General features: G+C 48.5%; 10 protein-coding genes across 10 annotated transcripts; 4 read left to right on the top strand and 6 right to left on the bottom strand.

The window, feature by feature from the left end:
• Positions 1-65: 65 nt before the first annotated feature.
• Positions 66-1,790, bottom strand: N7511_006615 (uncharacterized protein; the record flags this gene model as incomplete). Its single annotated transcript, XM_057128992.1, has 4 exons — positions 66-435; positions 496-987; positions 1,047-1,608; positions 1,667-1,790. 4 exons carry the CDS (start codon positions 1,788-1,790, stop codon positions 66-68), a joined length of 1,548 nt encoding a protein of 515 aa, XP_056983548.1.
• Positions 1,791-2,333: 543 nt separating this feature from the next.
• N7511_006614 (beta-glucosidase) lies at positions 2,334-4,664 on the top strand (the record flags this gene model as incomplete). The annotated part of the gene is made up of 3 exons (XM_057128991.1): positions 2,334-2,421; positions 2,476-2,719; positions 2,774-4,664. The coding sequence occupies 3 exons, from the start codon at positions 2,334-2,336 to the stop codon at positions 4,662-4,664; spliced, it is 2,223 nt and encodes a 740-aa protein (XP_056983547.1).
• Positions 4,665-5,204: 540 nt separating this feature from the next.
• N7511_006613 (Zn(II)2Cys6 transcription factor domain-containing protein) lies at positions 5,205-6,810 on the bottom strand (the record flags this gene model as incomplete). The annotated part of the gene is made up of 2 exons (XM_057128990.1): positions 5,205-6,642; positions 6,752-6,810. The coding sequence occupies 2 exons, from the start codon at positions 6,808-6,810 to the stop codon at positions 5,205-5,207; spliced, it is 1,497 nt and encodes a 498-aa protein (XP_056983546.1).
• A 2,185-nt stretch (positions 6,811-8,995) lies between these two features.
• N7511_006612 (putative MFS monocarboxylate transporter) lies at positions 8,996-10,367 on the bottom strand (the record flags this gene model as incomplete). The annotated part of the gene is made up of 2 exons (XM_057128989.1): positions 8,996-10,116; positions 10,184-10,367. The coding sequence occupies 2 exons, from the start codon at positions 10,365-10,367 to the stop codon at positions 8,996-8,998; spliced, it is 1,305 nt and encodes a 434-aa protein (XP_056983545.1).
• Positions 10,368-11,509: 1,142 nt separating this feature from the next.
• On the top strand, positions 11,510-12,888 carry N7511_006611 (uncharacterized protein; the record flags this gene model as incomplete). The annotated part of the gene is given in 3 exon segments (XM_057128988.1): positions 11,510-12,328; positions 12,448-12,794; positions 12,810-12,888. The coding sequence occupies 3 exon segments, from the start codon at positions 11,510-11,512 to the stop codon at positions 12,886-12,888; spliced, it is 1,245 nt and encodes a 414-aa protein (XP_056983544.1).
• A 514-nt stretch (positions 12,889-13,402) lies between these two features.
• Positions 13,403-16,348, bottom strand: N7511_006610 (putative pH signal transduction protein PalA; the record flags this gene model as incomplete). Its single annotated transcript, XM_057128987.1, has 7 exons — positions 13,403-13,805; positions 13,861-14,263; positions 14,313-14,887; positions 14,952-15,846; positions 15,907-15,961; positions 16,032-16,269; positions 16,341-16,348. 7 exons carry the CDS (start codon positions 16,346-16,348, stop codon positions 13,403-13,405), a joined length of 2,577 nt encoding a protein of 858 aa, XP_056983543.1.
• A 334-nt stretch (positions 16,349-16,682) lies between these two features.
• On the bottom strand, positions 16,683-18,047 carry N7511_006609 (putative mitochondrial carrier protein; the record flags this gene model as incomplete). The annotated part of the gene is made up of 6 exons (XM_057128986.1): positions 16,683-16,889; positions 16,942-17,279; positions 17,332-17,550; positions 17,604-17,677; positions 17,732-17,766; positions 17,865-18,047. 6 exons carry the CDS (start codon positions 18,045-18,047, stop codon positions 16,683-16,685), a joined length of 1,056 nt encoding a protein of 351 aa, XP_056983542.1.
• A 1,808-nt stretch (positions 18,048-19,855) lies between these two features.
• On the top strand, positions 19,856-21,303 carry N7511_006608 (putative sterol carrier protein; the record flags this gene model as incomplete). The annotated part of the gene is made up of 2 exons (XM_057128985.1): positions 19,856-20,349; positions 20,412-21,303. The coding sequence occupies 2 exons, from the start codon at positions 19,856-19,858 to the stop codon at positions 21,301-21,303; spliced, it is 1,386 nt and encodes a 461-aa protein (XP_056983541.1).
• Positions 21,304-21,455: 152 nt separating this feature from the next.
• On the bottom strand, positions 21,456-22,604 carry N7511_006607 (DUF3431 domain-containing protein; the record flags this gene model as incomplete). The annotated part of the gene is made up of 1 exon (XM_057128984.1): positions 21,456-22,604. One exon carries the CDS (start codon positions 22,602-22,604, stop codon positions 21,456-21,458), a length of 1,149 nt encoding a protein of 382 aa, XP_056983540.1.
• Positions 22,605-25,102: 2,498 nt separating this feature from the next.
• On the top strand, positions 25,103-25,611 carry N7511_006606 (uncharacterized protein; the record flags this gene model as incomplete). Its single annotated transcript, XM_057128983.1, has 2 exons — positions 25,103-25,237; positions 25,297-25,611. The coding sequence occupies 2 exons, from the start codon at positions 25,103-25,105 to the stop codon at positions 25,609-25,611; spliced, it is 450 nt and encodes a 149-aa protein (XP_056983539.1).
• Positions 25,612-25,843: the final 232 nt, after the last annotated feature.

Here is a 25,843-nt window from a genome sequence, read left to right as displayed (position 1 = left end):
ATTTGAGATTCATTTCTTAGGACAAGTGTAATGACAAGCAAAAATATATACAGATGGGTAACAGCTCAAACATCCCCACCAGGTGACGAGGCAGCCTCCTTATTACTAGTAAACTTCCTAGCCGAAACCTTGGCCTCGTAAAGATTATCAATGTCCTCGGTCGAGAGCCCAGTGGTATCAGGAACTATAGCCCACGCACCCCAAATAAGCAACACCGACACACCAGCAAAGACCAACCCAGTCCGAGCACCCAAGTTACCAGAATCGACGTTATACATATATGGCACGACAAAAGTCACGAGCCAAGTGCTGAAAGTCTGTGCCATCATTCCCAGAGACATAGACTTTGCGCGCAGCCGATAACTGGAGATTTCAGCTGCAATTGACCAGCCTGGGGCTTGCATCAAACTAGCCTGCAAGGAGATGAGAACGTTCCTATATTATGGTCAGCATGCTGTCTCCATCGAGATAGGATAAGGTGCGTCGGATGCATACATGAAGATCGCAATAGCCCACTTGGGACCAGTACCATGAGCCCAATAAAGAGCCCCAACAATCAGATTGAAGAGGAAGTTGATCACGCATCCCCAGATCAAGATGTTCCTGCGTCGCACGTTCTTTAATGCGATTCCGCTGGCAATGATGAGAACGATGGCCAGTCCAAATCCTCCTATCGAGATATCGAAAACATGCACTGTCGGTAGGCCGACGGAGATGAGGAAGTAAATTGATTGTGAGAGGAAGGGCCCACCACCTAAATTGACGAGGCCGAAGAGGAACATCATGGTTAGGGTCCTCTTGAAATTCACTCCCTGGAAGCATTCAATATAGCTTGATTGGTTTTCATCGCGTTGACTGTTCTCTTCCTGGATGGTCTTTACCAGGTGGTTGTAGCGCTCCTCGCGATCGACCTCGTCACGATAGAGCCATTTGAACAGCTTCTTTGCGCTTTCTTCGCGCTTGTTGATGATACAGTAGACAGGGGACCTTAAAACCGACACTCGTAAGCCGTTGAGTAAGTCAAAGGGATTCATGGAAATACGTACTCTGGTGCAACAGCAAATGCAATGGCGACAAGCCCGCCCACACCCCATTGAATAGCGAAGACGGTCCGGAACGCCATTTCCGACATATCTGTGACGAAAATCCGAATAATGCCCATGGCCAAGGCCTGCATGATGAGAATGAATACCACCAGAGCCTGCTGCACGCCAGGGACAAGCATGGGAGGGACGACCTCGGAGGCATAGGTCATACCAGACGACATGGCCATTCCAATGCCCAGTCCACCGATGATCTTGCCGCCGAGCAAAGCGCTCCTGGTGTGAGCAGTGTACTGCACTGATGCACCGACCAAGGCAATAACACCAGCAATGACGCCGGACCATTTCCGGCCGATGCGATCAGCCAGGAATCCGGTGCAGGTGGCCGAGAGCGCTTGAGCAAGCGCAGACATGGACGTCCACAAGGCAGTCCATAATGATGGGAGATATAGTCCTGTTGCATCTTTCTCTCCGAAGTACATCATGAATGCCGGCATGGAAATCGATGCCCCGTTCACAATGGTATCGTAGCCGAACATCGTACCGGCGCTGAAGGAAATGCTACCTGGTCGTAGGATTAGCCGGGAATACAGCATGAAGTCAATCGATAGGTCGGATCTTACATATCAGTAATGCCCTCCAATGCTTCTTGATGGCGCCCACCAGGCTCAACTCCCGATCGGCTTGCAGGAACCTCGGCTCCTCCCACTCAATGTGAGAAGAGGATGACTTGACAAATTCTTCCATGATAACGTTAGTGATTTATGATAGATCAAGTGGACAGCCCTAGCACTCTGGACACGAGGCCATCTTAAATGGATTGAAGATCTATCGACGCCCGTTCAAATCCGGGGAAAGTTCAAGTGCCGGGGAAGTGGACAGTGGACAGTCGGATATTCCAGTGGACATCTTAGCGGGCAGTGGACAGGCGACCAATTAAAAGGAAGCAAAATATATTCTTGTTCGTATTGGAACAGATCTGGAAAAGGAAAAAAATGGCTGAATCTTTAATCAAGTCGCTCTCGTTGGAAGAAAAGATTTCCTTATTAGCGGGGGAGTCTTATTGGCGCACGACTAGTCTGCCACATCATGGCATTAAACCGATCAAGGTGTGTATCTTGTTCGATTGGAAATGTGTATGTGCTATGTAACTTATGCATATTTTCCCCATAGTATAGCGACGGTCCCAATGGCGTTCGAGGAGAGTCAATTCATGCATCGACGAAAGCGACATGTTTCCCTTGCGCAGCATGCGTTGGATCAACCTTCAACCCCAGTTTAGCCCTGAGAATGGGCCAAATTATTGGCCAAGAATGCCACGCAAAGAACGTCGGTCTTCTACTCGGGCCAACAATCAATCTACATCGGTCGCCTTTAGGTAAGCCTATTCCAATCGCTCTGACTTGAATTGAATGCTGACTATGAGCACAAGGGGGCAGGAACTTTGAGGCGTATTCTGAAGACCCGACCTTGTCAGGGCTCTTGGGCGCAGCTTTTGTGAATGGAGTCCAATCGCAGGGAGTTTCGGCATGCCCAAAGCATTTCGTTGGCAATGAGTGTGAGACCAACCGGAAGACTTCGAACACGAGAGTAGACGAGAAGACACTCCGAGAGCTTTATGCATACGCTTTTCAGGTCCTGTTGAAGAACTCAAAGCCTTGGGCAATCATGACCTCGTACGTATCGTGAGCTACGGAGTATTACTGCAAGCCACTGATCTTCTCCCCTAGGTATAATCTCGTCAATGATGTTTTCATGTCAGAGAATACAGGCCTCTTGCAAGACATTCTCCGGAAGGAGTGGGGGTTCAAGGGCGCGATCGTTTCCGACTTCGAGGGCGTTTACTCAACAGTTCCTTCGGTGCTGGCAGGCGTCGCTCTTGAACTTCCAGGCCCTGCTCGCTTCAGGGGAGAGCATCTTCTAACAGCTGTCCAAGATGGCCAGATCCCAGAGTCTCAGATCGACTCTCTGGTGAAGGATGTGGTGACTCTTGCATCAAATGTCGGACGAGAAGAGGATGGGAAACGAGAGGCAGATATCCCCAGGGATGAAGATACCGCGGCGCTTCTGCGTGAAATCGCGACCCAGGGAATTGTCTTACTCAAAAACGAAGCAAACACACTTCCAATCTTGCCGAGAAACAACCTCAAGATTGCAGTCTTTGGCGCTCCAGCATTCACGCCAGTCATCCATGGAGGTGGTAGCGCATCGTTGACTCCGTCCTATGTGGTTTCTCCTCTGGATGCGCTCGAAAGAAGATTCGGGAAAGACAACATCCACTACCACACTGGAGTTCCCATCTTCAAAAAGATTCCATCTGCTCCATTGTCGTTGATGACAACAAGTGATGGAGCGCCTGGGGTGGACTGCTATTGGTACAATGGATGGACAGTCGGGACAAACAAAATCTATCACGAAGTCCTAGAAGCCACACAGACTTTGGTGATCGACTCTCGAATCTCCGAGCTGGCTCCTAAGCACTGCAGCCGAATGAGCTTTGTCCTTCGTCCCGAGACAACGGGCGTTCACGCCTTCGGAGTGACAGCCTGCGGGGAGAGTATCCTTCGTGTGAACGGTGATGTGATCTTGAAACATAGTGGATTCAAGGATTGCCGAGTCGAATATGTCATGCAGCCTGGAGACTACGAGATTCGAGCAAATCTCGACATGGAGGCTGGCCGAGCGTATCATGTCACAGTTGATACTCTGTCGACAGTGGCTCCGGTCCCGTCGCCAATTTTCAAGATTACACCCCAGGCTACGCGAGTGGGATTCTATGAGAATCTCGACAGTCCCATTGGCGAAGATATATTGCAGCTCGCGACTAACAGTGATGTTTCGATTATCTTCACCGCAAACAACAAAGAATTCGAATCTGAATCGTTTGACCGCTCATCAATGTCGCTGTCTCCTCTGCAGGATGAATTAATCCGAATGGTGGCCAGTGCAGCGCCAAAATCTGTCTTGGTGAACCAAACTGGCTCTCCTATTTCTATGCCGTGGATTGAAGATATCGATGCTATGCTTCAGTGTTGGTATGCCGGTCAGGAAGTGGGCAGTGCACTAGCAGACATCATCAGCGGTGACGTGAGTCCTTCGGGGAAGCTTCCTACTACATTCCCCCATTGTATCGAGGATTCCCCCTCATTTGGCAACTTCCCAACGGATCCCGATATGAATATTCGATATGAAGAGGGACTGGAAATGGGATATCGTGCTCGCAACAAGCCCCTTCCGCTATTTCCTTTTGGGTTTGGGCTTTCATATACCCAGTTTCAGTTCTCTGAAATATTCCTCAAATCTCTGTCGGGTAAATCGCCTGTTGACGTTGTTCTTGCAGCTACTGCCACGAATGTTGGACCTGTGGCTGGACGAAACGTAGTGCAGATCTACGTTGATGGCGTCTTGAAGGGCTTTGAAGGAGTGATGCTCAGCCCAGGGGAAAGCAAAGTTGTTGAAATACCTTTGGACAAGTATGCCTTTAGCGAGTGGGAATCTGGGCAGAAATCATGGGTGGTGAAGACCCGGGACTATGTGATTGACGTACGTCAGGACGCAAATACGGTAGTTTCATCGGTTACCCACACTGTCAACGAGCAAATCGCTTGGAACGGGCTTTGAGTTATTTGACTTGTCTCGCTCGGATCAAATGCATGGTTTTTAACAGCGATCCCAGGATATCAATCCCCATCAATATATCATATTTGGAAGACATTTTGCCCTCTCGGGAACCACAGTATTATTCTGATCCTGAAAGTGTTATTAAATTCAAATTATTGATAGTCAATTTCTACAAGACCGCAATTTGATACAACGAATAAGTTAGTCCCATTTCACAATTTTGAGTATTGTATTTTACGTCCAATTTTACATTTAATAAGGTATCAAATCCTTGACATAACTTCAATGTTGTCACTGAACCAGATGAATCATCAATCCTCACCTAGCAGTCCACAAATAGTACCTGAGTCTGCTAGCAACCCCCTACGTATATCGTGTACCCCGAGTGTCCAAGTTTCAAACTCTCTTCCTACTTCAGGTAAAACATGGACTATATGTAAGTCTCATTGATTCTAATTGATGGAGCTATGAAGTATCCGAAAGTCATGTCATCGTACGTAATATACATATTATAATTCATCCCTCATCGTTCCAGGGACATTAACAAATATTCTCCCTTCCCAACGGGATAAAAGTAGACATTATCTCAGATTCCGGGATATACGGCCACCGAACGAAGTTCATAATAATGTGACCATGTTCCTCCTGAATGTCAGCAGATATCTTCCTGATACGTCTGTGTTCCGGAACGTATACAGAACATCCGATTCTCTCAAGCCCATCCTCTTCAAGCTCCACAATCCGCTGAGCACAAAGACCAGAGTATTGATCCCGCCAAACGCCGTGGTAGAACGTTGGCTGGAACATCAAATTAACTGCTTTCCATCTCGTCTGCGAATCACGGCAGCGAGACGCAACCAAAAACATCGGCGGCGTGATCCCGAGGTCAAAACTGAATAAAAGATTGAATTGTTGCGGTGCCAGTTGCCATATCTCGAGAATTTCTTCGGTAAGTCTGACAATAGATTGGAATGCTTCGAGATAGTCGTCAAATATTACTTCTTTTTCCGTGTTATAAGTCCCTGTTATGACGACCGAGGTGGAGTAGTATAGTTCAAGCAGCTTCCGTATGCAATTCCGTAGCTCGGGGGGCTCTGTCGCAAAGTCAGACGCATCCAGTGCGTCTTTCCAACGCTGTAAGATGATTATCGGACTCATATTTGGCTGCTGAAAATCCGTGACCTGCTCCTTTTCGAGCGTGGAGAACACATAGTTCATGCCGCGATCGAAATCTCTTCGAGCAAGATCTAAAGAGGCGTAAGAGGACGGGATAGTCGGGGCGGGCAGACATGCCTTGATGCCTGTTCTGCTGAGAGCGTGGCGGGAGTCCATACAGAGAGAAAACTGGACGCGTAGACGTTGAAAGACAGGCGTGATCTTCTCGTTCATCAATTCCAATGTTGGCCGAGAATATTCTTTCAATTTGGTGTAATTGTTGGTGTTCGATCTCCACCAATAGAGTAATTTAAGCCCCGCGGTCAAATGAACAATACAGGCAGCATCGCCACTTCGGAATTGTTCAAAGCAGATAAAAAGAATGCACAATATCATAGTAAGATCGGGTCTTGAAGACATATTGAGAGATTCAACCCTCAAGGATTTAATGGCATCATTGTAGTGTTTTAGGGCCAGTACTTCGGCGGTCGCCCTGGCATGTTTTGGAGACTTTTGGATCCATGTCGATGTATTGTTAGGCTCAAGACTCTCATGTAAGGATGCAAGCGCTGTAATGGCGTGCTTCACTGAGACTTCATTATGTCCAAGATACAGAAGCACAGAAACCCAATCGCCCGCGTCCCGTTGGCCAAAAACTCTGTGCACTGTGCGCGATCGAAAGAAGGCAAAGGATCGACGTTCCGCGTCGCTCAATGCATTTTCAGTAGAGAGGGATTGCGGTACTGCGGGATAACCCTCGCATATTCGCTTGGTACTGGTACACCGCAAGCAGGCTGGCTTTTGCTCGTCACATTTTACGTGTCTGTTCCCTATCGTTAGTTATCAAGACGATTTCATCGCTGGCTATATATCGTACCGAAACCTTGAGAATTGTTAGCTTGCACGTCATATAATGGCTCTTGAAAACTCACTTGCAGGTGAAACAGCCAGTCCGAGCTTTCCGACGGGTTATGGTTTTGCCCGCCTTCATTGTCAAATGGCATTGAGACCCAGCTAGGTGGCAAAGAGGAGGAAACTGGATCTTATCACAAGCTTCCAAAGCACATTTGGTCATGCGAAGGGCGTGCGGTCTGGACTACCCGGCGTTCATTGGTTGGTACGGCCCCGTTGTGCCCAGGTGTACTGTATTATGCTTATCCAAAATGGCTTTTGATTGGTCGAGCGTTGAACACACCGACTGGGCCAATACTAACGTGGTCGGCAAGCGAGTGGGCCATGTAAGCGAGTGGGCCACCCAACCACTTTTTCTACACTTTTATCGATATATCTCAACCATAACGCTATTATATTGATTAATCTCTTCTTAGACAGGCATTCTTCTTGTGCCCTATCTCGCTACATTTACCACATTTAGGTGGGCGCCGCATAACCGGTGCTTGCGTAGCCTGCGCCAGCGCTACCCTCGGTCCTGTTCTTGGCTGAAAGAACTGATTGTGAGCTTCCTCTAGCTCTAATGCTTCTTGTACTGATAAACCGTCATCGTGGGCTATCCATCTATTCACACGAGCGCGCTTTTGCCTTTGTGTAGCGTTGGCGGCACGTAGTTGCTTGTTTTCTTCCTCGAGAAGTATACCGTTCTGCATTGCGACTTGGCAGCCTTTAATAAGCTGGTTTAGCGCTGCCTGTGAAGGCGAGGGTGGGCTATTTGAGCGTTGCTTAAGGAACTCTTTGATCGAGGATGCTTGCTTTAGAAGCTCGTTAACGTTCGCGGGTGTATGTGGGTAAAATGCGCTTGTGTCACTGCCACGGCTGGAAGGTGGCGTCGGCGTCCGAAGTTGAATATTGAGCTTTGATAGCACTTCTTGAGGATCGAATGGTACTAATCCTGCTGCTTGAAAGCTATTCTTGATTGTGTCTGTTTTAAATGCGTTGACACGAGCTTGTGGATATGCTAGGAGGAAGTTAAGCTTGTCGATATGGTTGATCCCGAGCCGTATTTTGTTACCGACTAAGGTACCGTACGATTGCTTCAAAACCGCGAAACATCCGATATCAAGAGGCTGTAAAAGATGCGATGAATGCGCTGGCATACAGATTGGTATAATATCGTGATCCGCGCAAAGTTGATCGAATTCTGGCGTAAGATGGCTTCCGTGTCCGTCGAGGACTAAGAGTCGATATTTTCCATGCGTACGACTATTTGTCGACGGAATAAATTGCTTTTGAAGCCAGCGAAGGCCGATCTTATCGGACGTCCACCCGTTCGCACTAACTTCGATACGCCAGTCGCGTGGAAGGTCTTTAAACCACGCTTGATTGTATTGCTTACCCTTAAAAATAAGGGTCGGTGGAAGCGCCCACCCCGAAGCGTTAACTGACTCGATTGCAGTTACCCACTCACGGTTTCCTGGCTGTAAAACTGATCTCCGACCGTAGTATTCTGATCGGGTAATCACTTTTTGATTCGCACAAAGGCCCATTGCGAAGCCAGTCTCGTCAAAGTTATAGATATCGTCCGAAAGGATACCGTATTGCTGAATCGTGGCTTGCACAGTGTTGAACCACTCTTGAATAATCTTTGGATCCTCTTGCTGTGCCCGCTGGTAGTCGTATCGTCGTGAAAGGCGAGAACAAAGCTCTGGATGGCGTTGGGTGAAGTTATATACCCATTTTTCGCCGACGGTTTGGATGGGGGTAGAACCACGCTTCGCGAGTAGGATATTCGCCATTTCTCGTACGTGAGCTTGTGTAGGGGCTGCTCCACGTAGATCTAGCGATAGTATCCGCTGCTGAAGTAGTTCCTCTTCAATTTGTGTCATTTTATGACAATTTGCGCGAGATTCAGCGCGGTTTGTAGTTCCGCGTAGTCGACGCGTGAGCGTAGTGCGGGGGACCTGAAATTGGTCTGCGGCCTGCCTAATAGTGCTAATCTCTTTACTCTTGATAGCCTGTATAGCAAGTAGGATACGGCCTTCTTGCTGAACGGAATTTTGGCTCGATCTGACGCGAATTGGAGGCATGGTGGTTGATAGAAAACAGATAGATAGACCGGGATGCGAAAAAGTGGTTGGGTGGCCCACTCGCTTACATGGCCCACTCGCTTGCCGACCACGTTAACTTTTTGATGCCATTAAATTATGGTAGGATGGCTTTCTAGAACTTAGAGATAGCTTTCTAACAATTGAATTTAACAAACAACTTGTATTTCAAGGCTATCAGACCTTGGCTTTCCACTTCCAACTCCAGTCCAAGATAGCCCATCGAGACAGTATAACACTAATGAGTCCGACAAGCAGAATGGCTGAGTAGAAGCCAATGAGGACCTGCGGTGTAGTTGACTGTAGCAACTGTCCTCCAATTGGAACAGTGAGCAAGACTCCGAACGAAGCCACACAGTACACTGTGCCGTAGAATCGCCCATAATCCTTCGTATCACAGAGCTGACCTGCACAAACCGGGGCGAGTGATAGCCATCCACCAGAACCGAAGCCGAAAATCGCCACAACTGCATAAAGTGTGCCTTCATCGTGAGATCCATATGGCAGCCAAACAGCAGCCATAATTATAATGGTTATGACAACCAAGGATAATAGAATATTGAATCGACCAAACATGTCAGCAGCAAAGCCAGGAAGCACTCGGCCAAGAAGGCTCATGCTGTTCAAGACTGTAAGAGAATAGAACTGCAAGTCCACCGAGAAGCCGCTGTAACGGACATAAGAAGGTAGAAGCGCAGCACAACCAAAAATAATGAACTCGAAGCAAAACACGGCCACTGCAAGGAAGCATAGACGGGGTGATTTGAATGCTGCAAGGTCAATCGTCACTCTGCTCTTGGTGCCAGTGGGCAGACGTCCTCTAACAAGCAGTACTCCCAGCATGTAGCAGCCCAGAGCCATAAAAGCGACTGTGCGTATAGCCCATGTCCACCCGTATTTGTCAAACAATGTTCGTAGCATTAACGGGATAATGGCACCGCCTGCTGATGATCCTCCCATACAAATTCCAGAGGCAAGGGCGCGTCTTCGATTAAACCAGTGGCTGAGGACTGCAATAGAAACAGTTGTAACTATTGCTGCGGACAGTCCACCGAGAACACCAAGGCAAAGCATGAAGTGCCAGTACTTCGTACATTCTGCGAGGAGTATATACGAAGCAAAGCTTCCAAGTGATCCACTGATCAGCAAGACTCTGGGTCCATATCGATCAAAGAGCGGCCCAACTTGGACACCAAGAAACAAGGTCAAAAAGACTAGTACGGCAGTGATCCAGCCAACATCTCGATCGCCATATTCGGCCAACTGGTGGGTGCTGATATAATCCTGCACGGATCCGACTAGTTATACAGTGTCAGTTTTCATGTTCGCAGCAGCAATATTCTAAGGGACATTGCCTATCCTCACCTGCAGTCTGAAATCCAAATGAGGGGAACATCATGAGACATGATCCTAGCAAACAGATCCATGCCTCTCGGCCGCCTTCGGGAAAGGCTACGCTAACGTCGCCCTCGACAGGATTGTCAACAACAGCCTCCAGCTCATTATTGTCACCCAAGCTGTGACTTGTTTGTCGTGTTGATCGACGCATTTTCAACCTTTTTTAAATTATGAACAGTCAATGAGAAAAATCTCAAGAAGTGAATGTCACCGTTCGATCACGTGGGCAGGAATGAGGCGGCTTTGGGTGGGGCTCTTTTATAGCTCTTGGAATCCTATTGGTCGATCTCTTTAAAGCGCGACGCAGCCAATCACAGACCAGAACCGGTTTATATCTGAGCATTTATACTCCACACGCCACGACACCGGGCTCCTTGTAGGCTATCTTCTTTTTACTCGAGTTCTGGTAGGTCGTAACCATTCTCTGTAACATACTGAGAATCTTGCAAATCTCGTCTAAAGTCGAAAATTCATCTGCAGGGAGAGCCTGGTGGGCTGAACTCATGCTTCACTGGGGATACAGGGAAGTGCTTTGATTACTCCACCATATGATCTGCCTATTAAAGAACTTGACATACACTTACACGATTTGTGTGCTCGGGCATATCAACAAGATTATAATGTTGATTCTTAGACAGACATCTCTCAGATCAAATTTTACGGCGCCATAAAGCATGCACTGTCCAAAGTTCAGAATACCTTCTTATCTCTTTGCCAGCCTAAAACGAGCTGAATAACACAATTTTAACTATCCTGAAGAAAGATTAAGAATTTAATTTTACTATTCCCAGCCAATTGCGATCACAATCTTGCAATCACCCTGTTCAAAATGAAGCCGTCAAGCATCTGCATTCCATGCTTCCTTCGACATTATGAAATTCCAGCTGTGAGCCCACTGATGGTTTCACTTCTGATATGGCCTGGATATCATATCATATCAGGGTGAGATTGACTTGGGGGCATTGGCTGGTGCTACATGAACGGCAATGTTTTTGACAGAAATACAAGTATGCTTAGCTCTATTTCAGCACTTTACAGCTGGGTGCTATCTTCCATCACATCCCCTACTTCTATCGAGATTCATACATGTCCTGGCAATGCCTCCATTTAGGGCAAAAGATATCGGACCCGGGATCCCGAACCCCGATCTGACTCTAACCCAAAAAGGCAAGGTGCAACACGCGACAGTCCAGGATCTGATTGGAAAGGGGGCTCCTCGTATACGCTCGCGGTGTGTAGATGTTTTCCTCCCACTCCCACCCATCTGACAAGTCAGGTAAAAAAACAAAAATAATGGCGATCCCAAACCCGCAGTCCAAACAAAAGGGCACATATCAACGTAGGAACCTCACACAATCAAAGCCAACACTATCATCAATCAAAGAAAATGAACCCCAACCCAGCAACCCGGACAAAGATCCTAAACCAAAAGCCCGCACAGCCCTCCAACGCTGTAAGCGCTTCGCAGCAACACACACGTGGGCCATCCCACTAGCCCTACTGCTATCAATCCTAGCACTATACGCGGTCAACCCGACCGAGTCCAACATCCTGCACCACTTTATATTCCTATCCTACAAACAGCCCCCAACCCCAGCATCCCACAGCCCCAACCCCCAATACGGCAAAGGACCATGGGATCTAGCCTTTGTCCTCTTCTACACAATCGTTCTCTCCTTCACCCGCGAATTCATCATGCAAGAGCTCCTGCGCCCACTAGCGCGCAAGTACGTCAAATCAACCGGCAAGCAGGCCCGCTTCATGGAACAGGCCTACACGGTGCTGTACTTCGGCGTCCTCGGTCCAGCTGGTCTGTACGTGATGCGCCAGACGCCCGTGTGGTATTTCAACACCCGTGGCATGTACGAAGGCTTCCCGCATCGCACGCATGAAGCCGCGTTCAAGTTTTACTATCTGTTTGAAGCGGCCTATTGGGCGCAGCAGGCGCTCGTCATGGTGCTTGGGCTGGAGAAGCCCCGGAAGGATTATTACGAGCTGGTTATGCATCACATCGTCACGCTGGCGCTTATTGGCTTGAGCTATCGGTTTCATTTTACGTACTTGGGCATTGGGGTTTATCTGACTCATGATATTAGCGATTTCTTCCTTGCTGTAAGTGAAGTCTTTCTGGTTTCTGAATGGGCACTTGCCCTTTCCCCTGTCTCCTTGGTTCGGGGCTTGGTTTGGATTGTTCTGTGTTTTTAGGGGTTTGGTATTGACTTTTTGTGCAGCTGTCCAAATCTCTTCACTATATTGCTCCGGATTATATGATCCCTTTCTTTGCGGCTTCGATTGGCGCGTGGGTCTATCTTCGCCATGTGCTGAATCTTCGCATTCTGTATTCCCTTCTGAATGAGTTTCAGACTGTTGGGCCTTACGAGCTCAATTGGGAGACTCAGCAATACAAATGCTGGATCTCTAATATTATCACTTTTGGACTGCTGGCTTCTCTTCAGTGTCTCAATCTCTTTTGGCTGTATTGTCTTTTGCGCAGTGCACTCCGGTTTCTTATTACTGGTGATAAGAAGGATGATCGGTCCGAGCCTGACGAGTCTGAGATTGAGGCTGAGGCCGAGAAGTAAATCTTGGACAGTGTCGATGGTCATGATCGCTTGAATGGCAATGGCCATGTTCCTTCTGGGAAGTTGAACGGAGCTTCCGCTCAGGCTTGAAGTCCTCGGGTTGAAGGTGACGGGAACCTGGTGGGCTTGCAATTTTTGATGTCTCACGTTATCATGGACCATGAGACAATGTCGACTGACTTTGTTGCAAGGCAATGAACCGCATCCCATGCTTGATGCTCAAAGTTGCGGCGTTTATGCGGAATCACTTATGTGACTATACATATGCTTGGGGATTAATGCACTAGAAATTTTGGAGTGACGTCTTACGCTCAGTCTCTCTTTACATGTGACATAGAACAATATATTGGACATAATGATAATAACGGGTTATATCCCCGAATGAATGCAGTTTTGATTTTTGTGCGTCTCGACTGGGGACGGCAACCACATGTATGTATTATAGTGACAACAAATATAAAGCCAATCGTATATGCGGAAGACACGAATTTTGCTCGAGTATCATGAAGCAAGAGATAATACCACATGTATTCGGCAAAAGTCCAAGTATGTGAATGAATGGTCTATCTACAGAACTCAACAAAATTCGTCTAATGAATAACACTCAAGAAAAGCGCAATCCCTGGCTAGGGTCCCAAGTCGCGGGCTGAGGGCCACGAGGCTTCGGAACGGCCTGAGCTGGAGCTGGAGCAGGTGCCGAGGCCGGGTTCGCTCCGGGGGGAATGGCGGCAGAGCCAAATCTGATTCCCATTTCGGGTGACCACATGCCTGGCATTCCAGGTGTGGAAACGGGAGGTGGTGCGACGGGGGCGCGGACCGGCTGAGGTGCTGTGAGCGGAGGAGCAGGGACGACAGGGCGTGCAGTGTGAGCTGATGTCGGTGGTTGAGGTAGCGGCTGTGACGGGGGAGCAGCTGTATAGGTGGATGGTGCGGGCTGCTGGGGTTGTTGGCGAAGATGGGGCTGAGAAATGTGCAGGGAGGACATGGCCTGTGCATTGGAAATATCACTATTATGGTAATTAGTATACGAAATCGATATACTGAACGCCAACAGATACATACGTTTCCAACTGACTCGCTTCCATACGGCGCTGGTGAACGAAGGTCTTTGCGTCATCACGGAAGCGAGCGACAATCTTTGCAAGATCATTATAAAACTTCCGTCCAACGTCGAGGTTGGAAATGATCTCCTTATACTTCAAGTAGCCATTTTCTAGATCCTGAAGAGCAATCTCGCGCTCTTTCGTTGACGCGTCGCCCTTGTGAGCACCGGTGAAAGCACGATTGGCTTCCCGAACCTGATCAGAGAGGTTGTCTTGCTCTCGACGCTCCTGGGCGATCATATCGCGATCCGAATCAAAGTTCTTTAGTTGCTCCTCGAAGAGATCCTCAAATTGGCTGGCTTGGATAGCCTGCATAGGGAATTCTCGCTCAAGACGTGCAGTCTGTCTCAGCAGTGCAGGGTCTAATATCCAATTAGCAGATTTCACCTGACAAGCAGCATAAATACATACGAATATCATCAGCCCGTGCCTTATCCTTAAGACTTTGAATACGTCGCTTTCTCCGGTTCTCCATACGGCTAATTTCACTCAAGCATCCACGTAGCCGATTCGACTCGCGCTCAACATGCGGCGGGATAGCTGCTCGTCGGCTACTAGGCACGTAGGACTCAAGATCCCGGTTAGTACCAGTAAGAACGAGGAAAACCGAGTGTGAATCATGTAGCTTCCGTTGTACAAGATCATCGCTGCTTTGAGCAGATGTGAAATAGCCACTGATTTCTTTCAAACTCTTATACAACTTTGGTGTTGCGGATTCGGAGGTTGGACGAGACCATCGGTCAGTGCCATATTTCTGACGAGCTGCAAGATCCTCTGCCTTTTCGGCTTTGAGAAGATCAACGCCCTCGCTATAAACTGCTTGGTCATTGCCCTTGATATTAGCCGTATCTTCAATTGAGCGGTGTAGGCGGTTTAAGCCATCTTGTTGGCGCATCTCTTCTGCGTGGGAGACAAGTGTTGGCGGGAGGCCTAGCGGCTTCTCCAGTGCCTGCAGAGATCCAGGTAAATTTAAGGATGAAAGTAAACTGTTGTACTCTTATTAGCAAGTTTTTCTTTTGTTCAAATTTCCAGGTCTTCTTCGGTACATACTCCCGTAATTTATCAGTCATTGATTCCAACTCCCCGATAAGTGTATCGTTCACCAATCGATCCCGACGATCAGAGTAAATGCTAGCAGCAATGTGCACGGCATATGGTACCAACTTAGAAAACAGCGGCTGGCCCAGTGGTCCATTATCACCCAGCATAGATATCGCATCGGTGACTTGCGAGGGAGCCTTGGCAAGAACCATGCTGGCGCGTTCAATGGTCTTGAGCTCCGATTTCGGTGGCACAGGATTGACGTAGATAATGTCGTTGTCCTTCTCGGCACGCTTGAGGTCTTCCGAAACACGGCTCTTCAATCCGTTCAGATCACCAAGCACAGTCCGATTAATCCAGCGCTGCTCCTTCAGACCTTCATTGACGCATATTAAACTATCGCGCAAGCGGGCAACCTCTTCTCCGTACTTGCGCTTCTCCAAACAGTCCAGCGACTGGCGGAACTGAGCCGCTGCCGCAAAATGATGATGCTTCGCAGTCATGTGGTGGATCCAGTCTGTACTAATGGCATTAGACTTGACAGCCAGGTCACCGGCGTCACCATAAAAATCGGAAACCTTGGCTGCCAATTTCGCGATGGAGCTATCTTTGAGTCCATCCTTGACAGCCTTTTGCCAGAAACACTCCTGCCCCTGGCCAAGTAGAAGTTGTTCCAAACTTTGGAGAGTCATCTCATCCATATCCTCCGGTGGTGACGAACGAAGGTCCGGGATGATGTCCACCCGAAGGTGATTCAAGACTCCAGCAGCAGAGCACAGGTAATTGCAGGCCTGCTTGAGTCCATCTGCGGTTGTCCGATTCGTTGCATAAGCAAGTTGAGAATACAGAGCAGCGAGGTTGAACATGACATTCGCCAGTTCAAATCGGAGGTTATTCTGAGATACTATCCAGAGATCCTGTCAGTAAACCTATCCGCTTCCCCTTGAGATGATTTAACACTCACCTGGTCGCTCGGCATTGAATCCAAAAGCCGGATACCATGAGAAATCCACCCCGACCTAGATAATTTCGTCAACCTCGACCTCTAAGCATAATAGAAACAGCCATATCCAAGGAGGTACCGCGCACATCAATCGGGAATTTTCCACCGAGCCATTTCAGCTGCGCTGCGTATGTGATCAACCGGCTGATTCCGCTGAAATGTGGTTCCTGGACGTTGACAGCTTCGGATCTTAGACGATCAATGATCATCAAATCCTCCGCGAACATATCCGGGCGCTGATCATATTTTGAAGATATGTACTGCGTGATAGCATCGGAAAGCGAGGCGGCGTGTGAGCGACGAAACGGGAGCTGAAGGATGTTGCTGGTATACAAGGTAAGCCACTAAGACCAACATATCAGGAGCTTTGTGCGTCTCTGTCTCGGAGTACTTACGACGCCATTGTCGCTGTGGGGTTGCGAAAGAAAGACTTCGTTTGTTGACGAGAAGTTCAACCCCACCGGGCAACGGGATGACGTGTGGGTGGCCTAAGGCAGAACTCAGCCATATCTGGGCGACAATTGTTCGGATTTTGGTTTATGATCTACGAAAAAGATATTGGCTTTCAATTGTAGTTCATTTCGCTGTTCAAATATTTGCGCCTGAATGAGGTTCCACCTCATACATGTATTTACGGAGACAGGAACTCATGACGTCCCCTCCATGGCCTGGGCTGAGGCTCATTCCGAACAGCACTATCCTCGCCCGGCCGACTCACTGCATCTTCACTTGAGCGCTCAGTTTGGCAGCTCGTCGATGCGGCGCTTGAAATACTCCATCAAACTGAGCAGTATCATGTTGTTTAGCCCAGTCCGAAGCATGATGATCGAGATTCCTTTGTAGGTACTCGATTTGGCAATAGCCTTTGAAGCCTCGCCAATCTCCTGGCCTTTGCCAAGAAGGACACTCTGAGCGCGGGTCTTGCGAGTGTCAAAAGGGTATGTCTGGTAACCACATGTTAGTACTGTTCGCCCAAACGGCAGACTGATCACATACACAAACCCAGGGGACGGTGCTGCAAATAACGCCAGCAAGCATTGTTGATCCGAGGTCAGTCTTGTTCCAACCCAACTGTCTTTCCGCAGTTTGCTTAACAGTATCATAGATAGCGAAGTACAGGCCGGTGCCAATAGTGTCACGCATCGCATGCAGGCGGAAGCCGGTGTAAAGTCCTCGGATCCCGTGGCGCTTGATGATCTGCTGGATTGCGGCGATGGTGCCGAGGCGAGGCTTGCGACGCAACGAATTGTCCCGAGCGGCATCCGGGGCTGCCATTGCGCGATTGGAAACCAGAACAGAGGTCTGGACAACATTCTTCGCCAGCTCAAAGGGGCCTATGTCAACGTCAGTCTATCTGATTCACCCACTTGACCGAAATGAGCTTACAAGCAAGAGGAGAAGCGAAGAGCCCAGAGAACATGCCTGCAGTGGCAAAAGTCATTACTCCAAGCATGTTTGGGGTGCTTCCAGGTCGCTTGTAGTCCTCAACTGGGTTGAAGCCAGTCATGCTCTCAACTAGATTGGAGATCCTGCCCGTGAAATGGTGGTACACGGTGAAATTGACGACGCGCACTGCCGTGACACTTGCCAGTGGGGGAAGAGCGCCTATTTGACTGTCAGGATATCCCAAAGTCAGTGAATTGCATCCAGAGACATACCAGCGACATAGCCACGATATCCTTCATTGCGCCAGAGGTAGCGAGCACATTGGAAAACGTTCTTAAAGTCATGACTACATGATCGGTCAGAATGGTCATCCAGATCCAAATTTCGGAGACAGACTTACGTTTGCATGCGGGTCTTGATATTTTCAAGAGGAATCTTTCCATGATTCAGATGAATTAGCATCGGACCAGCATCGGACCCAATAAGGATCACCAAATCAGTGCTGGCGCAAAGACTGGAGAGGAGAGACTCACCAGTGATATGGTGGCGCAGATGGTTGAGGCCGCCGAAGAAACTTGAGTCTTGTATTTCTTCAAGAGCTTGTTGCGCTTGGACTCGTCGAATGTCCAAGCATTGGAGCCAGGCATTTTTGCGGTGATTGTTTGGGGTGACGACGAGGAGAAGGGTGCGTCGTCAGGGCGCTTTCCGATAGTCATTTCTCTGTGTCGTCCATCGGTGCCTAGAGCTGACGATGCGATCAATGGTCAGTACCCCAGAGAGCCTGACTCTTCTGCCAATAGGCTGGGGAACCCAATGGAACGCAAATCGGTCTCTCCGCTAGAGTAGACCGTTCAGCGTCCCACAATGTTCCATTTAAATGATCTGCCACTACTTTTATAACAACTCTGGCCCAGAGGTCCCGCAGAGTATGTCACCACGCTTGCGGCACGAGTGCTCTTGCTGCGGATTTTGTTGGGCGATGCGACAGACGATGCGATGTTCGAATATATGGAGCCTGGCTGTGAGGTTGACACACTCCACAGGTCTATGTCACAAGATGAAGAGGTGAAGAGGTCTACTTCAAAATCCTCTACTTCCAACAGCTGAGATCGTGGTGGGTTCCGACTTCCGCGGCAATGGTGACCGGCAGTGGTGATCTGCAAAAGTCAAGCGTCAGTCTCAAGGCATTCATCTCAAAAATTCCACTCCCAACATTTATACCACAGATTCACTTACCTCTGGTATAATAACTAGCACAAGCCAATCGCCCAGGCGAGCGAAGAAGTGAAGTTGAGCAAAATGGCATGTGGACCGAGCTTAATTCCCCAAAACGGTTAGGGCCACATCGGGTGACGTCGTTGTGAACAATTTCTTCTACGCCGGACAATCGTACGATTAAGCTATGTTCAAGCTATCTTCCATCTTCGTTTCATCTGGTTCAATTCAAAATTACTGAGGCACTGCCTTTGTGGTCAAGTGGTAATCAGAACACACGATGGGAAGTGTGCTTAATGTATCGCCACCTCCCTGAACCCCGCTATATGCAAGCCGAACATCAAATGCCTGATATCTGCAGGCCACGGGGGAGCTCGAACCCTAGGCAGAGGGAACCTATATGATGGACGACAGAGCTCCGGAGAGACGGGGATATGGAACCAGACTCTGTGTGCACCCACCAGCGACATACCCATGGAATGAAGGGGATAAAACACCCATATTGAAGGCAAAGCGATCCTGATTGGGGAAGTGTTACAGATGATCTAATCCGGTTTTACAAGTCTTGGCAAAGAATGGACCAGGTTAGATCGTGTAAACGAGAGGAGCATCTAAGTGAGAAGCACCTGCTCCATTGCCTTATACGTGACTGGAATGCGGGGAGGGTAATCGACTCAAACTACTATAGTTGTATCCAAGGTTGGACTAGTCTGCTTCTGGGAGTCCGGGGAATCTTATCATTCCTGATACCTAATATTCCCTTTCGTCCTGTTCCTTGAGAAACGATCAGTCAAGTCTTACGTCCATGGATATGATAGTAAGTTTAGCTCTCTATCTGATGCCAAGGGAATGTCATTACAAGCACGAGGACCTTTCCGGTGAAACTCTCCGTGGGCAACCCTTGTAGGGGGATGAATGTTTTGTATTTAAATATCGGTAGTTACTGCGTTGGGAAATAATCATAGAAATTATGCTATGTCTCCCCAGTCAAACTGTGAAGCTACCACGTGCAATTTGAAGGCTATATCCGGGTATAGGCTATTCGCGTGAGAAATCACGGTCGGAGAATTCCACATGCTACAATTAATCTGATTCCACAACATGATCGTCAATATAAAAGCCGACTCAACAAACGCCAGATTCCCATAGAGTGGAACTGAGTTATGCAGAGTTGTGCCAATGCCAATGCCGGGGTCCTCGGGACCTCGGCCTCTCCCCGCAATTTCACACTTCCCCAATTCTTATTTATACATCTGTAAAGCCCCTTGACAGAAACCCTCCACATCACTTTATTGACAAAACAGACAACATGGGTAAAAAGCAAGCAAGCCCTGCCTACGTCCTAGGCGTAGGCATGACCAAGTTCATCAAGCCTCGCGGCAAGGTAGACTACCACGAACTGGGCTACGAGGCCGGCATCAAGGCCATGCTCGACGCCAAGATCAACTACGACGATGTCGACCAGGGCGTTGCATGCTATGTCTATGGTGATAGCACTTGTGGTCAGCGTGTCTTCTACCAATTCGGCCAGACCAGTATCCCTATTTACAATGTCAACAACAACTGCTCGACCGGGTCGACTGGTCTCGCTATGGCCCGCCAAATGGTCTCATACGGTGCCGCAGATTGTGTCCTGGTGGTTGGATTTGAGAAGATGAACCCTGGTAGCTTGCAGTCGATGTACAACGACCGTGAGAACCCTACGAGTCTGTTTGGAATGATGATGGCCGAGACGCGCGGTGTGACCAATGCGCCCGGTGCAGCCCAAATGTTCGGCAACGCGGGCGTCGAATACAAAGAGAAGTGAGTGGCCGCTATGCCATCCTCCATCGCAATAAAATGGAAAAGTGCTAACAGATTGATAGATACGGAGCTAAGAACGAAGACTTCGCCGAAATCGCCCGCGTCAACCACGAGCACTCCAAGCGGAACCCCTACTCGCAATTCCAGACCGAATATTCTCTTGAGCAAGTGATGAATGCACCCATGATCCACGAGCCCCTGACAAAGCTACAGTGCTGCCCGACTTCCGACGGTGGTGCTGCTGCCGTTGTCGTGTCGCAGGAGTTCCTGGATGCACGCCCCCATCTCAAGGAGCAAGCTATTCTGATCGCGGGTCAGACCCTTGCTACCGACACCGCTGCTGTTTTCAATCGCAGCTCTATTGATTTGATGGGCTTTGGCATGTCGCGCCAAGCATGCCGCTCTGCCACAGCCGAGGCCGGTGTCAATGTCAAGGATATCAAGGTATGCGAATTGCATGACTGTTTCTCGGCCAACGAAATGATTACTATCGATGCCCTCGAGCTGTGTGAGCCTGGTAAGGCGCATGAGATGGTCCGCAAGGGTGACATCACTTACGGTGGCAAGATGGTGATCAACCCGTCTGGTGGTCTAATCTCCAAGGGTCACCCGCTTGGTGCTACTGGTATTGCTCAGTGTGCTGAGTTGGTTTGGCACCTGCGTGGCTGGGCCAATAACCGTCTAATTGACGGTACTTCTGCGGCTTTGCAGCATAACCTTGGTCTCGGTGGTGCGGTCGTTGTGACCGTGTACAAGCGTGCCGATGGCAAAATTGCGGCTGCTGTGCCTTCTGATGTTGTTGGAAAGGTCAATGGTCTTGGCTACAATCCGGCCGTGGAGGCGAAGGGCTTCACGGCCGAGCAGGCCAAGTCTGTCATTAGCAAGAAGTATAACTCTGAGTATAACCTCTCTGCTTCGCAAGACACCGAGGAGCGGGTTCTTGCCAGATTCTAAGTATTTGATAGCGTCGCTGGAGCTACAATTTGTACATAATCCCAGCTCTGAAATGACATGATATCCAATTCGTCTATTTGCAACCCAATGACCTGCCAAATTATCCAGAACAATCCAGTTTATACAAACTCCAATATTCCCAACCCCATTCCCTATGAATGTGTCTCAGCCCAATCCGCCGGCAACTTGTAATTATGAGGTACGCGGTACTGCCCGCTGCAACTGGCAGGACCACGACACTTCAACGAACACCTCCCATAAAGCCGACAATAACATTCCTCCGCAGAAGGACAAGCAAACCGGTTCAGCTTCATCAAATCAATGCCCCCATCCTCTTCAAACGGCGCAAACAAAATATGCCACAAATAAGACAAAATCCGCCCAGCAACAAGATCATCCCCAGGCGCCGCCCTCTCATCAGCCCTCATGCGTCTCGCAACCCCATCATCACTTCCATCAAGCAACCACTGCCGAAGCGCAACATACTCATCCCAAGTATGCTGCCACACCCGTTCCCGTGATACAACAAACTGGGCACAGCACTGCGCGCGCACAGCGTCATTCCGCCCAAGATGCAAATGCACCTGCTGCTCAATCCGCGAGGAAAGCGCCTCATCAACACCCCCACCAAAGATATGCGCCAAAGCCTTTGGCAGCGCAAGATCCGACGCCGCACGTGGACTCCACGGCGCAACCGCACTCTGCAATCTCATCTCGAGGCTACCTTGCGCGGCCACAGACGACGGACACGTCCCGGTGCTCCAGTCACAACGCATGTTGTGATATCCTGCCGGCTGGAGCGCCCGCTGGACGTCTAGCGCTGCAAGCAGCGCGGCGTTGTCATAGTCCGGCGCATCATTGTGCCAGGCCCAGCGGGAGCCGTGGATGAAGACTGCGCCTGCAGCTGGGATGTCGTCATAGTTGTCGATGATGAAAGTGAGGTAGGTCATTGCTTCATGGCCGCGGTTGGCGGGCACCTGGAGCAGGTTGCTTTCTTTGTTGGTGGGGGTGTCGATGTTGTATTTGCATACATGGTACTTTGCGCGCAGGTTCTCCAGCCAGGATGGGTTGCCATCTGCTTCTGTATATGCGACTACCAGAGCTGGCTTGGTGCTTCCTGCTAGGCCTGGACAGATGCCTCTTCGCTCAGGGATGATGGCTGAAGTGGTTCTGTAGCGGATTTTGGTCCATGCGAAGATTTTTTCTTGGTTGCTTTGTGGGCGGTTGAGATATAAGATGAAAAATAGAATACAGAGGAAGATGATGAATTGAATCAAAGCCCTTTGCAATTTTCTGTGCATTTTGATGGGCTTTTTATATGCAATGGTCTTTGGGTTTGGGCTTGGGCTTGTCGCGACGTTCGCCGGAGGAGCCGGGATTTTCGTGCCTCGGGCTTAGATCTACACTCGCCCCTGAGGCTGGAAACTGGGCCCTTTCATCTAGTGGGTTTTATTTTCTTGTCTAGTCTGAATAGATAGGGGGTTCAATATGAAAATTGTATTCCATGGTTTGATAGACATCGCAACCACCGATCTTTGCTAAGGAAACCGAGTTCTGCTTACCATGGATTGTGGCTGCATACTAGTACACACCATGCGACCTCGGAGATCTCTTATAATTATGCGAAAAGCTGCTAACTCCAGCTTCAGCTATCTATTGATGTCAAATGAGCTTCTCTCAGGTGTGTTAATGATTCATTCAGTAATAAAATGGTTGACTTGCGACGCAGGAATGTATGCTTCAGACAGGCCTTCGCAATATTCAATTTAAACAGTTGTCTCACAAATACTCAAGGAGGCCTCCCAGTTTGCTTTTAAATACTCCAAATATTTATCCAATAGTACAAGGATTGTAAATTCAACCCTATCTTTCGATTTCTGCAAGATAGAAGCCTGATCAAGGACATTAGTTCAACATTGAATCCGTGAATGGAGATAAAGCTGGAATCCAATCACAAAATCCAAGTGACACAACCAATTTCTCGACTGAACGAGTACCTATCATAACAACCAGAAATGAACAGTTTTCTTCATTCTCATATCTATGATATCCAGAATATTGTGATGTCATTGGCCCATAGTCTACAGTTGATGAAGCCTGGGCTACTGTAGCTATTGATTTCTTGGAAATAGTTTCACTCGTAATAAGCCATCAATGTAATATGAAGTACCAATTCAGCCCAATCATTTCTCAAGAACACATATACTGTAAATCCAAAATCCAAATGGATATCCAACAAGAACCTCTTGACAATGATACGGTCACGTGCTGTGGCTGACATAATCAGCGCTAGCCGCCAAATAAAATTTGCGCGCAGCTTCGCCCAGATCTTCTCTTCTTCAACTTCATAACATATCACGGTCTCCGACACACTCTTGTCGATGGAACATTCTCACTCCATCTACAAATTTTAGTTAGGGACCCAGACCGAAGAATGCTCGTTCTAATCCCGCCCCCTGACGTTCAGCCAGAGGGAGTCGGGTTCGCTTTTGAGCCAACATCCCCCATGCCCAGGATCCTTGTTTTGTTTGAATTTTGCCGATTTGCATGCAGATTGGATCATTTGACTTTGATAACCTTGGCGCATCGGATGGAATTGATTACCAGGACTACTGGAACCTTTCATGTTGGGTTCCAACCCTGTGCTATCTCAGCAGATCATTACCACTCCAGCCTGATCGTTCCTACAGACGGGGCATCAGGCGTCCAATGCGCTTCACTAACTTGTAGCTTAGCTAAAGTCGTAGACACATGTTGGCATTTTCGAAGTCTTGTTCGTCATTCCTATGGTATTCGAGGTCAAAAAAATGCCAAAACTGAGACCTCACAGTTGAACAAATGTTCTTCTGGAGCCTCCCTCGTGTTGCGTCCGCTCCCTACAAATGGGGCTGTGCGTGTCAAAAAGAAGGAGATACATTCCTGTAAATAATCCTAGTTTATAACTTGGTTCGAATGGCTTATGGCTACTTTGAGCCTTGATGTCGGAGAAATCACCGAAGAATGCTTCGTATTTACGGAATGTGCAAGGCGACGATCTCTACAGTACCGCTGCATCCCTGCCAGGGCCAACAGCCCTTTATAGTACAGTACTGTACTTGCAAGTTGCATTATCCCTTTGAAGGGTCTGTATTTGCTTTGATTCTGTAGCACGGAGAGGAAGTATCAAGCACGTCACTGAAACTGGCTTCGAAGTCTGTCGAGCTATGCATGCATTTAGATCCCTTCTCCACCATGTATGAGTATGCCCTCCATGAAACTCGGAACATGATCGGTTGGAATGCTCTACGATCCCTGATCATGCAGAATCTTCTTAATCAATGTCGCTCGCTTCTGTATCGATAAACTATCCCTTGATTGCCATCATGGCGATCCCTAACTGAACGAGTTATCCGTCAAGCTTAACATACGTTTCAACCATACCAACACCCAGCATGAACGAGCAAAAAGCTTTTTTTTCCATACGAGCCCAACCTTTGGTATGTCTCGAAGGACATTGGAACACATACAGCAACGCAATCTTTGCATGTCCCGATATAGACTGGATAGAACGCGACGACGTAAGATAACTGGCTACACGCCGAGCCCCCTTTGCCTCTCATTCCCTTCAACCCATCGAAGGGGCTAGATATAAATTCCACATAGCTCCCCGAAGGCCAGAGGTTCTCTGTCAGTCCTCCATCCACCCACCAGCTGAGATCACTCTTTCGCCATCTGATCGATCTTCCACTCGTTTGGCCATCAGCACTTTCTGAATATACATTCCTTCTCTTAATTCAATACTATATACCATACCATCAAAATGGCCCGTCTCAGTCTCTCCTTCCTTTCTGTTCTGTTCGTCCTCGCGGCGTTGGCCCTATCTATGCCCGTCAAGCGTGATGAGCAGGCGCCCAGCCACGGCTTCACTCTTGAAAGCACACTCGATCAACTGAAGGTGAGATTATGCTATAATGAACAATGAAAATGCTTCATTCACTAACATGTATCATGCAGAGCGCCACTAAGATTATGAACGGGCTTGATGACAAGGACAACAATGACGAGGATAACCAGACAAAGCATGCACCCGCCACCGAAAACGAAGCCCCAGCCAAGGAGCAGAAGAAGGAAGCCTCTACTCCGACTGCTGATTCCAGCTCCGATGAATCCAAGTCCGATGACAAGGGTACTCCTACCAAGAAGTTGTCTTCTGGTACCTTCGTTACTCCCACTGCTACCAACACTCACCACCCTACTTCTCAGCCCAACGCACTTGGCAAGCTTCCCCTTGTTGGTGGTCTGCTTGGTGGTGCTGGCGGTGGTCTTTAAATGGATCAAATCGGGTAGAGTCGAGCTATAAGAAAGCTGGACTATGCTTCTGTGACCAACGCGTGATGGATTAAGTCATGTATGGTGGTTCCTGACAGAAGTGGATTTAATTTCGTTTGTATTTTGTTTCACGCTGTTGACAGTGGATGTGTATGGTGGGATATTCATGATATAGTAGGCAAATGATAAGATGGTTGTGTTTAGCAGCAATTTGAAGTGATTTTTCCATTTC

The sequence above is a fragment of the Penicillium nucicola genome (genome assembly GCF_028828085.1).
Source record: "Penicillium nucicola strain IBT 29836 chromosome Unknown utg000006l, whole genome shotgun sequence".
NCBI lineage: Eukaryota > Fungi > Ascomycota > Eurotiomycetes > Eurotiales > Aspergillaceae > Penicillium > Penicillium nucicola.
Note: the sequence above shows the minus strand (reverse complement) of the source record. Positions and strands in the feature narration are given on the sequence as shown.